The sequence below is a fragment of the Notothenia rossii genome (genome assembly GCF_949606895.1).
Source record: "Notothenia rossii genome assembly, chromosome: 1".
Taxonomy (NCBI): domain Eukaryota; kingdom Metazoa; phylum Chordata; class Actinopteri; order Perciformes; family Nototheniidae; genus Notothenia; species Notothenia rossii.
The window spans coordinates 71,147,707-71,162,878 of NC_136912.1; the positions used below are offsets into that span (position 1 = coordinate 71,147,707).

Here is a 15,172-nt window from a genome sequence, read left to right on the forward strand (position 1 = left end):
TTTCATCCAAAAAATATATATTATCATTTTAAATCATTCCTCTTAAAGCATATTTTATCTGAACATATATCTATAATGGATTTACATTGCATATTTGTTTAGGTTTTTTTGTGTCCGACCTATCCAAATAAATGTCATCATAATCATCATAAGCTCTGAAAATCTTTATTTGAATTTATTTTTAGAGCTCCTCCTAGAAGCTGTTCTTCTCTGTTTTCGCTTTTTGCAGCAAACATTTTAAGTGCAGCTTTTTTCTGAGTATTGCGTTTGAATTTCCGTATGTGATTTTCAATTGACACTGTTTCTGAAGCTGGAGCATGTTTCTTCTGTTAGAAATGTTTTGAGTAGTAGAACCTTTTTCCCCTTGACAGCCACCATTATGCCTTTGCATGTGCATGTTTGGCCTTGAATAGTCAGTTGCCTGACAACAGATCCAGAAGCATTTGAAAGCGCCTCAGAATAACAGAAATATATCTGAAATGCTTTTTATAAAATGTGACCATGTACGACAGACAGTGATGCCATCGCGGAAAAAGCAAAGGTGTTATTAATGACCTTAACGAGCTGCTGCAATTAAGCTGCTGGGGAAAAGTCCTTGTATTTCTTGTATGAAAAGTACACCATCTATAGACCACACATAAAAATGTTTTTATTTAGTGTATTAACAAATTGTATTATACATTTTATAGACACTGTTTTTTTACTTTTTTTTTTACTTTTTCACAAACAACAGCATTATAAAAATAAAAGCACATGAAACATATATTGTGATCATGGTGTCGTTTTTATCAGCAATATGGAACACTACATCGTCTATTTGTTTGTTTATTGAGTTGTTGTTTGTCTTTTTCTTACTAAAATGTGTAGTACAGTTTTAAAAAAAAAGGAGTTTATTGTTGAATGGAAAGCTAAAAACAATGAGGTGCCCATCATGTTCCAGGTTAAAAAGGGAGTTCAATGGTAGTAAAACAAGGACGTATGTTTATCTTTGTACTGGGGGGGGGGGGGGAGTAAATGTGATGAGGAAAGTATAAACAAAAAACATGCTGATGTTGAGATGTTTATATCTGTGAGATGCTTACATTGCTTGGGTAATACTTCAGCAAAAGTTTTTGTTTACGTACATGAGCGATTTAAATGTGTGCAACCTACAAACGTCATCACACTGGCAACATATCAGTGATGGCAGAGATTGAAATTTATACTATCAACTGTCAAAGTTATTATTTTCATCCGTAGAGGAAAGAAAAAAAGCTACAGTATGAGGCAAGTTTGGTGCTCCTTAAATCTACAATGTTGTACAAATTTATACGAAAAGCTGACATGAGGATCTAAAATGCACTCTTGAGATCCATGACGACAACAAAAATGTCCCCCAAATGTCCCCTTCCTCGACTCCAGGATTGCTCTTAACCGTCATCATGCCTGTGTGATAACTGCTCCGCCATCTGTGCACCTGGCCGCCCGCCCACTTATTAGCTACATAATTTGGTAGTTTCGTATTCCAACGAGTTGGGCTGCTTGGCACTGAAAGTCTGCAGCGCTGCCTGGATCCTGGCAACGTCCGTGGTGGACAGTTTGAGCCGGTGGCGCAGCAGACAGGAGAAAAGGTCCAGAGGCTGAGCTCCGGGCGGGGAGAGCCTGTTGACCCGGTCCCGGATCTCAAGCAGCTGCAGCAGGGCGGAGTCCTGCGATCCCTGAGTGTATGGGTAGTCAAGCTGTAAAATCAAGTCCTGGATCGCATCTGGGTCAAAATGCATACTATAGCCATACACCTGGATGCTGTTTATCTTCATGTAGCCGAGATTTTTCCCCGATTCCATGTACTCCAAGGGTTCATAATATACAGTTCCATTCCCGGTACTCGAGGGCCCTCTGATCCGGCTGCGCAGGTAAAAGTGGACCGTCTCAAAAAAGGTTTTCCACTTGTTGCCCAAAGTCAAAGTCCAGTTGTAGCAATCATAGGGAAGGTCTAATTTAGTCCTTTCCCAGTCTGGGTAGTTGTCCTGTTCAATGGGCATGATCCAACTCTCCGAGTGGCTCCCCCCAAATGGATTGATGTACACAGACAGCAAGGGGTCCAGAGTGCTGTTCTTGGTAAGGCAGATCTGTAGAGACATCCCCAGGAGCATGTGGACATGGTTTGACTTGTATTTATTACTTTTCAGCGTCAGCAGCATCCTCTTCCGCCATGATGGGTCGAACCAGTTATTCAGCCTGACATCGTTGCTGACAAAGATCCCATGTATGCTGATGCGGTTGTCGCGTCTCTGCAGAAGGTAGCGCAGCTCCAGGTCCTGCAGGTCTGTTTCGAAGCCGATGTAGTGATCCGTGGAGTCGGGCACCTCGTTGCGGCACAGGCCCTGACTCAGCATGTAGCCCTGGTTGCAGGTGGCGCAGCGGGAGCGGTTCTCGTAGGAGCAGGAGGCGCAGGAAGTGCCTTCGCCCACCGTGCAGGGGATCACACCCTGACAGGGGGGGTGCTCGTAGGGACAGGAGCAGCTCCGGGTGTCCTCCAGGTAAGAACCGATGTGATTGTTCTCACTGCAGTACATGATGGAGAGGATGTAGTTCAGCCAGTAGGTGAAGGGCCTGTTAAATAAAAATAGAAGTATGTAAGATTTACCGGTAATACAAGATACTAAGCTACTCAAAACCACATGATTACATGAGTATTAACTTTACATGGGATTTAATACAATTATAGTAAGTAGAGTTGTGTAACTAGCTCTTTTTAAATGAAAACAAAAATGTAAGAACACGTTTTCCTTTTCTTTCATTTTATGTTATATTAATTTTCATCTCGTGCCTCTTTTGTTATTTGTTCTTTAATCTATATTTAAACAAGTTAAACATAAAAAATACAATTTTGAGTTTAATTATCAAGTTCTCTCCTTTCTCTTTCTGTCAACACAAAATTACTTTCTTTACACATCCAGAAAAGTTTCAAATCAAATGTAACAAAACCATTGCTCGGAACCACATACATAAAACAGTTTTAAGGCATAAAATCCTTCAAGAAATGTTTCTCTGCCCACATATTCTTTGGTCAGATATATAAAACCTAATGATGTAATGTTAAGGAATCCTTAGCTCTATATTTTCGTTTAGCACTTAAAAGTTAGCTAATTTGCTTCATCAAATGACAATACCTCCTGGTGTGATAAGCTCATAGCAGAACAATTCATTTTTATTTGGATTCTGATTGCTTTGTTATTACACTTTGATTGATGCTGTAAAAGAAAGGGTTTGTTTTGCTAAAAAAGAAAGCAGATGGCCAACATGCCAAGAATATAATGTTGTAGATCAGTCTTTTCATTCACTTTGTTCCACATCTGTCACATTTCTGAGTCCCCCCTTTTGTTCTTGTGCAGAGTAAGCAGTTTTGTTAGTTTGGTCATTTGCACCTGCTAAATTAAATTAGGGCAAACAAAGGCGCAGGTATCAGTAGTTTACATTCAATAAATGTATTTTTGAACATTGTTCCTAGCAGTTGTTTAACTATTTGACACACAGTGAATTTTATCATTAATGATGAATATTAGATCAAAGTCATTGAAAGTGAGCCACGTTTATATTCACAACTTTACAAACCCAGCTTAGAGCAAACATAAGACATTTTTGTAGCACTTCTAAATAGGGTCCACATCAGTGCATTTCCCATTTATACATATACATAATAATTACTATAGCAGTGTGTGGTGCTGACATTTCTTTACCAAAATGTGATGTGAGACAATGAAAACTTTCAAATGCATGTGTGCACACAGCATGCTATGGCCAAGTAGAACAGATGAGAGCAATTTGCAATCATTTATAACAAAACGCTCGAACTCAACTAATGACTGCATTTTGATACATTTTATATGAAGCTCTAATTTGAAAACCGCTCCACATAGCTAATCAGTGCAGAACACAGAATATCCTCTAATAGAATAATCATTTTTGTTTGATTTTATACAACATATTTGAATGCAATCATTTTTAATTAACTGTATTACAAAGTAACATTAATACCTCGGCTACCGGAACCCATCATTATTGCATACTGTAGACATACCAAGTTAATTGTGATAAAACCATACTACTGTATGCTTTGTGATGATAGAATTACAATTGCATACAAGCAGATAACATTTTCAGTTCACTTGTATTTTAAACATAAAAACATTTTACAATCTCAGACTCTCAGACTCCAATTACTGCGAAGGAGTCTGATTTGCTACATTTATTAAGCAGTACAACAATTGGAGAAACACTGTCTTATATTCCACTGCCTTAAATATCTGTGAGCAAGAGGCATTATGTATTTTTTAAAAGGGGCCCTAATATAATTGTTTGGGTCTTCACAAATCCCAAAGTTCACAAGTTGTTCTCCCACACACTCCCCCATGCCTGAAAATGCCTCATGTATAGTACTTTGTTTACTTTTGCTACATAGTGACATTACTATGTTAAACTTCCGCTTCAGCACTCCAACACATTTTTTTGTGATAGGCTAAGGGGCGGGATATCTTTAAATGGTTGAGATTGCCAATCACAACAGACCAATCACTGGGCTCTCGATGGCAAAAAGAACTGAGCAGAGGCAGTAAAACACAATTATGAAACCTAAAAATGTGCATAATAGGGCCCCTTTAATAGGTTTTCAGATTTAACATTTTAATTAAAAAAATGGTTCATGCAATCCAACTGTTTTGGGAGAAGTTTGATTTTAGGAATGTTAACACCATTTAGGATTCATTAAACCAATGCCTTTTAAGTATTTTTAAGGGTCTGTGTGAACCCTGAGTGAATACAATGTGTTAAAACTACCCAGCTCCTCTGAAATTAGTTAGAGTCAGCTGTGCATATCTCACCTCCAGAGCGTGGGCTGTGCACAGCAAGAGAGAGGAAGCCTCCCCACCACCATAAAGCGCATTGTGTCAGCACGACATGTAAACTGTCCTGCAGACGCAGTGTGCTGCGCGGGCCAAAGAGAAGCCGGGTGTTCACTCTGCAATCTGTTCATTGTCTGCCAGCTCATTTCACACTGATCAATGCGTCACACTAACTTTCTCCTTCTGCTACATATTCAATTTCCACTAGTGAGCAAAACTTTCCCCCTAAAGAAGATGCAATATTTGTTTGCTTAATGAACCAAAAAAACATTAGCATGGCGGCTCCATCGATGATATTCTGACACCTTGTAATTTCAGACTTCCGAAAAAAGCATTACTATTTTATTATCTCCAGACTAGGGAGTTAATCTACTGTAGAACCCTTAAAATGGATAAGTCATAAGCACATCATATTTCTGTTCCCCTTTTTCCTTATTTTTCATACTGATGCAGAGATACATAAACATTTCTTTTCAATCAAAAGGAAAATATATATTCTATTAAAAAGGTCTTTAAATGCAAGATTATAGGGAAATATGTTGTAGAATATGGAAAATCATTGTACATTGTTTACGTGTTAAACAGTAAAATGGCACATTATTACAGACCTTGTCAACATTTGACATGTCATTTAGCACAGCATTTTGTGCAGATCTTTTAAATGCAAAGTTAGTACATTATTTCCCACAGTTCATAGATGTGAACCTCTTTAAATGAACTAATGGACTCCTGCTAAGACCTTTTGAGAGCACCAGGTTAAATCACAGCAGGGTCCAAAATATCCAGTTTAAGTATTCCCACTCCCAATATATGTTTTTATATCTGCTCCCTCTAGATACTCTCAAGCTGAAGTGTTGTAATTTATATTAGTTTTAACGCAGAGGCACTTATGGATGTGCCTTTTTATTAACTCATCACTTACAAGTCACTTATAACTGCATCATCTTATTTCATTGTGATTAAATAGTGCTATATACTGGCACTTGCTTTTGAACAGCGAGTCTTTCTGTATCTGACTAGAATAACCCTTTCAAATGAAAACTGTAAACAATTAATCCAAACCAGACAAACAAAAACACAGCCTAACAAAAAGACTAGAAGACAAATCATTTAACTATGCTGAACCACAAGTGAATATAAGTCAATATTAGGTAGGTTATAGGTTAATATATGCTTCAACAATTATATATGTTCTTGGTTTCAGATCTGAAAATGTTATTCATTGGTAAAACTGCCGACTGAATGACTATAACTGGCTCATTCAATCATAGTGTACTAGATAAGAGTTGCTGTGATCCATTCAGAATCATGGGGTAAAATGGGGGACTTGAGGTATACAAAAAGTAGTGCGAAAGATAAACAAGTGTTGCCAAGAGGAGATAAAGTAACGGTGTAATGCATGCACATTTATCGACCTATTTCTCACTGTGCCTGGCTATAGTCTCACTGATACATTTCACAGTGTCCTCTCTCAGACTTTTCAGATGACGTTTCCTTTGAAGAATTGGTCCATTTTAGGTGTTACTTATATCTAACGGTTATTTGTATAACCGCTCCATCCGTACTACTAATACATGGATTACTGGGCGACCTAATTATGTACAGGCGAAGATACACGTATCAATAATAATGAATAATGACTACAAAGAGACACCTAATGACCACAAAGTGATGCAAAATACACATATAAACACATAATGACAACAAAGTGAAACAAAACATCTACAAAGAGACAACAAATGACCACCAAAGAGAGAGATGGTGTCCATTGTGTCAAATATTTGGACCTTTAAACATGATCACCCTAAAATACATGCTGCAGGAGACCAAACTTGTAATTTGTTCAGTGGTAGCTAAACCCTTGGAGCAGTCTATTAGGGAAATAAGGACAAACGTGTATTACATCATTAGAAGTATCCTAATATCTCACACTAAAGCATTGGTCTTTGCTATGTTAAAAAGTAAACAAGAAAGCCAACATAAGAAAGAAATTAAAGCAGCAGAGGTTAACAATCCATCTTGTGCATATATGTATGTTCTGATAATGATATAGTTTATATTCCCTTTGGTGTTGGGCGATGAGATTTATGCAGCTAACATCCCATTTGCAGAGTTTTTCACCTGAAATAGCCCCTAAAATGAGCCTGGCTGCATTAACAGCACTGCTTAAATCACATTTATTTTTCATAGGATTGGAGTCTGCAGACTATATGACTTTGTGTGAGGAAAAAAATAGATTGAATGATGTACTGAGGAGACGAGGAAAACTTTTTTTGTCCATGATTTCATCTCAGGCTAGTTAACCAACAGGAACATCTCCCAAACTTAGCATATTCTTTTAAAACACAGCAAACTTTAATTTCACAGGAGGGTGGCTTTGATTCCCTGCATGTAGAGGAGACCTGTGCTGGGAGTACAGCCAAGTCATCAAGGTGTGACACTTTAGCAGGACCTCGGTGGAATATCAAAGCGCTCGTACATTGTGTGCATTATTAGCATAATGTGAAGTTGAGGGCATAGCAAAGCGTGTGCGGAAGAAAATAAATGAGCATTGCCGTTCAGAGCTTGCTTGAAAGGAATCGTGACACGGCACTAGGCTTTTGGAGTTTGTGCTTAATTCCATACATGAACAACCTCACACACACACACTTGCACATCCGAATTAACAAGAGAGTCAGCAGGAATACTTATCAGCTTCTCACCTCTCCCTCAGCATAATGATTTTGGGCTGAGTGCGACACCTCTTGCTGAGGGTGAATAGCTTGTTGATGATTCGTTGGGCTTTTCTCAGGAGCTGCTGGGTGCTGAGCTCCAGCTGTTTGTAGCGCTCGTGGATGGTTGGCTCCGCCTTCCAGAAGTATTGGATGGCCGATGTGTTCAGGGCATAGAACGTGGGGAGCCTTCGAACGAAGTTCTGGAACTCATCTGCAAGGTAGTGGGACATGAAATGTTAGAGTTGACACTATTCCGCCAAACTAACTCTCCTACCTCCTTCCAACTATATTTGGCTGATTTAGTCAAACCAAAATGAGAGAATTACTTTGTGGAGGCCATGTGTGCTGAAGAGCTTTAGGGCATACTGGATGTGACCTGTTTGATCCATACTTTAATGCAAAAAGGCTGGAAACCATTAAAACCAGTGCTCACACAGCACAGCAAACTGATTATATTCCAAGGCACTCAATAACAATATTGTCATCGTCGTCATGATTGGTTGTATGGAAAATCAATGTGAAGTGCAGCACTGATGAGAAAATGACTGCACTGTTTGTAATTAGTACACGTTATCTTGATAACACAGCATCTGATTATAAACCCAATTAAGTGCCAATGGCTTCCCTGGTGATTATGCAAGGTGTTTTACATGTTCCTGCGAAATTAATAAGTTGATTAAACAGCTTGTAATAAAATATATGAAAATAGTGTTTGGGGGGAGCTTTCCATGGCCTGCCTTTTGAAACGAGAGCTATTCTCAGGGGGTGAATCATTTGATTTCACGACTTCTGTTCAGATGTTTGACATTTGTACTATAACATCATATTGGGGGTCAAATGGATAATAGTTTTCCTATTGTCAACCAATCCCCTGAAACATATTACATTTAATTAGTCATTCTCTGAAAATGAGACATCCACTGTTTTTTGGTCAAACTTTACATCTTCGAAATAGACTCAGTCAACGTCACCAAGGGGGCATCGGGGGGCAGTACATGCTCATTGCATTAAAAGCTACACAGATCTCAAGATGGTAACAATTATTGCTCAAGAGAATATATTGACTAAGTGCAGTACACAAAACTATTACTATATATATTCATAGTGTCCAGTTTCCCGCGGCAGCTTGAAACTCAGAGTTACTGCTGAGCTCGACCATTATTTTATAACCAAGACGACAATCCCTCATCCCAGGGAATTCACTCTCGGCCCACCATTATTATCTTGTCAGCAGCTGAACCCAGGAAACTAACAGCCCCTTTAGGTATGATTTTAAAAATAGAAAACACTGGGAGATTTGGAGGAGCACAAGTACAGACATATTCTGGGCATTGTTAAATATAACTCAGGTTTGGATGGTAACGATGTGTATCAAGATGCTCATTTTGCCGATTCTTCTTTAATTGTTAAATTATAAGGTTGCGAATAATGATGTGTTTGTCTTTGATGTTTGGTTAATTGTAAGATTCATATAGACTCTTAGATCCGTGAATGTTGTACCCACTGACTTGATATATTCTATACCGCAACTGTATAGAAAGATAAAAACTGTATGTATCCCGAGGAAAATGTAGACAACCAATATCTTATACGACACATAGGGGAAAAACACAAGTGTAGTAGTGAGGACATCTTTTAAAACTGTAGATACTGATCTATCCATATAAATACATTTTCCAAATTAAAGCATCACACAGTAAAAGGTCAAAGCAAATGATGTCCGCCATCAAGTAACTGTGATTTCTAATCTATTTGCGGCTGATCTTAGTTGTTCTCCATTATATCAAATATACAAGTGGATCTCCAGGGCTTTTCAAAGGAACTTACTTATTTTTCTTTATTTAATACAACACTGCAACCACAGTTCTCAGGGCACCTTGCTGCTTAAGTTATTGCCAGCTGTGTGCTAATCAAATTGTCCTCAGTACCAAAGCATGTAGCCAGTAAGGACACACTGAGCCATCGAGGTGCACAAAGAACGGCTTAAGGCTGGGCTGTAAACGACTGAAACAGCAAGATGCCCTGAGAGCCTGTGGATACATCTCAGATTTCCAATAATGACTGGAAAACAGAAAGAGCTATTTCTTTGAGTATCTAAGATTTGAGGTACAATCCAATTGTGTGAACCAGATTTTAAAATGTAATCTCCTCGCAAAAAGCTAAAGCTGGAATCTTGAAGTGAACAAAACAATATTTAGCTGCTGTGTTGACCAAACTGACAAAAAATGTGGTTCACTTGCAAAATGTGAAAGTGTTAAAGTGTTGCAGAGGTTACATCATACAGTAGGCTTCTAACAGATTACAGCAACTGTGCTTTGTTTCTGAGGTGTGACAGCTTCCCCCCTATACGGTACTGAAAAATCTTAATTTGGCTGACTTACTCTTGACCTAGTCACATTACAGCAAATGCTACCCTTTCATTTTCTGGACATCGAGATTTTCTCCAAAAAATGTCAGCACACAGCCAGGCTCAAATGGTAGCCAAAGGTAGTTGTTTGAGTGGCGAGGAAGAGTGTGAGGTGTTGTGACAACGTACACTGTAAGATGATGATGTTCCATGCTACTGAGTCAGTGATGCCTTTAATAGAACTGCCTGTATCAAGCCAGTGAGGAAATAGTTGCAAATGAAAGGCAGGCTGTATTGGATAAACTTCATTTATAAATCATCATCACCATCAACACACATCTAAATTAAAACATTTTCTAAATTGAATAAGCAGATACTTTTTCACAATATAAAATGATATGATAAAATGACATCATGACTATATCTTTATCAAGCTGCAACATAGTCAAGCATTTGCTTGCAATGATGTTTCAGTCAAAGTCTAACAAAGATACTGTATACTAAAATAGATAAGAGTGCTTAACATTCATGCACTACATTATTTGTAAAAGATATGTGTGGCTTTGAAAATACATAACACTGGGGCTTTGGTGTTGTGTATATAATCTAAAGTCCAAGTGTTATGTATCTACCAAATGTAAGTCAATACAGTTAATAAGCAAGTCCTCTGTGTACTGTTGCATTCCCAATATATCTATTGGATGGAATTTGTCCCATGTTTTCATTGTTTTCTTTGCCCATTGGCTTCACTAACAATGGGGTCTACTTTTCTGTCAGTGGGAGATCCACAGCTATTGAATGAGTGCAAATAGGAAAACACTGACCTGACTCCTCAAAGTCTCGGTTGGCCATTTTCCAGGAATCTCTGATTTTCTGCACACTGGCTTCCATAGCTCTCAGAGCCACCTCAGGGCAATTACACTGTGGGTAGTCCACGGCGCAGTGGCACCAACAGTCATTGTCCCGGCACACAAACTGGCCCTCCTCATTACATCCGATGTAGCTGAGAGCTGCCTGCACAAACCTTGGCTTTAGGTACTCTGGCAGAATGGCTTGAAGGCCTGTGACAAGAACAAAAACATGGAAATGTCACATGGCTGAATGAATACGGAGCTCTTCAGGTATAGCAGTAAATTAGTTTAAATGGCTGTTGTACACTAGATCTGTAAATCACTAAGGGTCGACGCTCATTTTCTCTGCTTTTATCTTGCCACGCTTGACATATGCTTGGCGTCACATGCAATGTGCTGAGATTCACTTAAAGTTTTATTTGTACTGCACAGTGCTGCTACTTTTGTTGTGAATCATTACTTGGATTCACTTCAGAAATCGGCAAGCATGCATGGGCAAAAAAGAGTGATTGAAGCAAAACTCATTCTGACACTCATGCTGCTGTTATAAGCTCGCTGGAGAACAGACACTGCGACAATTCCATCAAAAATTGGAGGAGTTCAATTATGGATGCCCAACCTTGCAAATGAATCTTGTTTTCAGGGCTCTGAACCAAAACGGAGCTGACAGAGTCGAGGTTGTCATAGTTACTGCATCCAAGAGGGCCTGTTCTTGTTTCGGTCACCTAAAGGGAGAAACACAAAGGAACATAACAATAATCCATATTGAGAGAGTAACCCACCAATGGCATTAAAAATAAACAGGGGGAGGGTGAGATAAAGGAAAAAGAAAAGGGAGAGCATGTATGACTTGTCAAGCAGAATCAGATTAATCTTCTCCCCCCTTTATAAACATATTATATATTCTGAGATGTATTGTGAACATCTTAACTAGGAGAATGACGTGGACTGGAAACTGTGTCGTGATATCTCTGGAGTAAACCTTAATGAGCAAGTTGTATCATCCGTCAATTTTGTCTCAACATTGTTTTTCCCCATTACAATGCCCCCTGACACCCATAACATGCTGCTGTAAGCATGTCCTATTGAATCATACACACTGTAAAAACGCAAACTTAAAATTGTTGGCCTGAAAATAATTAGTTTGTAAGGTGAACAAAAAATATTGAATTGAGTTGCTTACTACATTAAAGTAGTTCTCTCGACTATCTTTATTATGTTGCTTGTTTAAAGTGTGTGTCATTTAATAAATTCAGTTGGCAAAACTTAAAAATCCAAGGTTAGAGCTCAAACGAAGTTCTTTGTGTATGCTTCGAGCTAAGAACGTGTTCTCCAACAGAAATCTGCCGGGGGTTTTCTACAGTATTTCGCCTTTACATGTTCGGCAGTGGCACTCTGCTGTTCTCAACGGGACTGATCATCCTCAAGGTGAGCACTTTGTTTGAATATTGTATTGAAATTATGAATATAGAAAATGACTGATTTAAAGTGTAACATTAATTGATTGTGAATTATTTAGTTGATTGTTAGTGAATTATCAGTTAATGTGGCACTGGATTTTTGTTTGTGGTACATTAGCCGAGTTTAACATTAGCTAGCTAACGCTTCTCTTCAAGAGGAAACATGTTTTAGAAACGTTTATCATGTCTGGCCCTAGACTTCTAAGGTATGCTACGATGGACAAGTGTAGCCCTTCTATTTGAAGAGTGAAACTTATATTTTATATAGGTGCATTAGACACAAAATGAATTATTTAAAGCGTTTATTTGTTTTAATCTGGATGACTACATTTTACACCTTTTTTATAACCCAAAATGCAGTATCACATAATTAGAACATTTCACCAGACACATTTTGAGACAAATTACTCGAAAAATCTTTGATTTTGAATGTCAAATGTGAAGTTTTCTGTTGCCTCAAAAATGCACTTCTCGTAACTCAAGAATAGATGTGAAAGTTATTAAAAAGGTTAAAATCCATTTATATCTAAAAGGGGTGTCCTATCTTGTAAAAGCATCATATTTTGGTTCTTAATTCACTTTTACCTCATCAACAAAGCTTACATAAGTCCTGTTTAATAATTCAATCTCTCTTCCATCAGGTTCAAACAACTATTGCAAAGTTATTTTGTTCAGAGAAGACTTGCCATTTTAAATAAATCACAAATGGATCCTGACTTCTGAGATTCTGAAATGACCCTTTAATCACTCATTTTAACCATAAATCCTAATGCTCTTTTTCTGATTTACAGACATCTGACATTGCACAGCAATGAATGAGAATGTGTCTGGAAGGTTTGCCCTTGTTTTTCCGTGACAGTGCACAGAAGCTCTTCCTGAAATGCCTGGTGTGTACAGTATGGTTGTCCATTAATCATAAGTCTACATTTAATGTCATACAAGTGCAGTTATTAAGTTTTCCTATAATCATAGATACAACTGTTTTGAAGATGAAGCCCGATTCTCAGGATAAATACTAGACCTGCTACATAACTACTAGTGAACTAGTTGTACAACAGAACAGTTAACATTTTCACAGTAATTATTGTGTCATTGCTGAGCGATCAAACCAGTGTTTTATTTGCAGTTATATACTATCCTTATTTGGTAAATAATAATTGCTTATCTGCTTTCTACATGCAGGACACTGATCCGGAAGAAAAGCAGACTGCTGGTGTCAAGATGGAAGTCCTCACTGTTGTCGTAGATGATGGTGGATCTACCCCGTCTCAAATGGTCCACAGTATTGCTGTTGTTTTGGAAGAGACAATTGTACTCTCGGATCTGCCAGACATCCCAACTGCATTTGTCTACCTTTTTGGTCTACTCTATGCCCTGAACATTGAGTTTCCAAAAGAACACAAGTACGCTTTTGAGACTGTTCAGCACATCTTCAAGGGACTTTCCACCAATTGCTCACAGCGGGTCAGGAGTTTGAAAACAAAGCTCTTAATCTAAGTGAGCATTGGCAAATTCAAAAACGGATTCACAAGATGTCCCCATTTCATTTTCCTGAATTCACCGCTGTTTGTGACTTGAACATTCAGTTCCCAAAACCAAATTAACCCAACTAACCCAACTAACTAACTAAACCAACTAACTAACCCACTAACTAACCCAAATAACCCAAGTCCTTTATCTTTACAGATAAAATGTTAAATAGTGACATGAACATCTGGCTACATTTCCAAAGACATGTTCTCACTCTTAGAGCATAAGCACCTTTTTTCTCTAACATTATTTCACATTTTTCTCAAGCTGGCTTGCATACTCGTTGTTGTAATATTGCAAGGACTAGTTACTGCCACAATTGTTGTCTTGCAGCTGTTTTTTTTGTATAAAGAGCCATATGAGTAGTGGAAGAGTTGGAAATGGTGTGGTCCCTCAGAGTTGTGTTGGGAGAAATCACTGGCTGTTTACATGCCATTTTACAGATTGTTCATTTTCGTTATTAAACACTAACTTTGGCATATAACTTTGCCATTGGTTATTCCATAGCTGCTATTATTTTGAGAGCAGGCTTATTCAAAGTGTGGTTTGCACATTTTTATGGAACCCTAGCCTTATGGAAGACTTTTAGTGATGGTGTATTTTCAATATTGTTACACATATTCAGTATCATTGGAAATCTTTGTTTTTTACAGTATTTTTATAACAGAAGTTTGTAATACAAATCTGAAGTTTGTATATGTTTGATACATTTTCTGAAACAAAAATATTAACTTTGCACAACTTTCACTTCATGGAATTGTTAGTATGTAGTACTCAAAATAAGAAGTTTCTATAATTATGAAAGGTACATTTTCTAGACCAAAAATAATAACTTGGCACAACTTTCACTTAATGGAATTGTTTGTATGTGGAACTCAAAGTTAGAAGTTTTTAAACGTATGAAAGATACATTTTCCAAACCAAAGATAATAAGTTAGCACAACCTTTACTTATTTAAAATGTTTAGTATGCAGAACTCCAAACTTGAAGTTGTACAAAATTTGAATGAGTTGTCTCGACAAAATATAATTAGTTGACTCAATTGAAAAGAGAAATTTAGAAATGTTAGTTGGCCTCAAAACTTAAAAATCTTGTACAACCTGTTGCCTTGAAATTTTGAGTTGTCCTAACTTTTTTTTTTTACAGTGCATGTCAACTGAGGATTTGTGTAATTGCTTGGTGCAAACTTTTACATGGGGTGTGCAATATTGTTTCAAGACTTCACATGCCTACATGTGATGAGAGGATTGGCATAAAAATATATATGAAAAAAAATTTGTTTTGGGTATTTGTCTTCAAATGCAGCTAAAAGAAGACTCCATCAAATACGAATTTCACTCCTGTTACAATTTCAGACACAAAATGGACACAAAGTATCAGAATGGATGAA

The 15,172-nt window shown here is 37.8% G+C and overlaps 1 protein-coding gene across 2 annotated transcripts in view; it reads right to left on the reverse strand.

The window, feature by feature from the left end:
- Positions 1–632: 632 nt before the first annotated feature.
- Positions 633–15,172, reverse strand: part of LOC307014055 (BMP/retinoic acid-inducible neural-specific protein 3-like) — a 54,817-nt gene continuing 40,277 nt past the window's right edge. For both annotated transcript variants that reach the window (XM_079641738.1, XM_079641737.1), the window contains exons 5-8: positions 11,412–11,517; positions 10,766–11,002; positions 7,583–7,805; positions 633–2,592 (exon numbers count right to left, since the gene is read on the reverse strand). In XM_079641738.1, the coding sequence (XP_079497864.1) occupies positions 1,476–2,592; positions 7,583–7,805; positions 10,766–11,002; positions 11,412–11,517 (1,683 nt within the window). In that variant the 3' untranslated portion in view covers positions 633–1,475. The remainder of the gene's footprint in view (positions 2,593–7,582; positions 7,806–10,765; positions 11,003–11,411; positions 11,518–15,172) is intronic.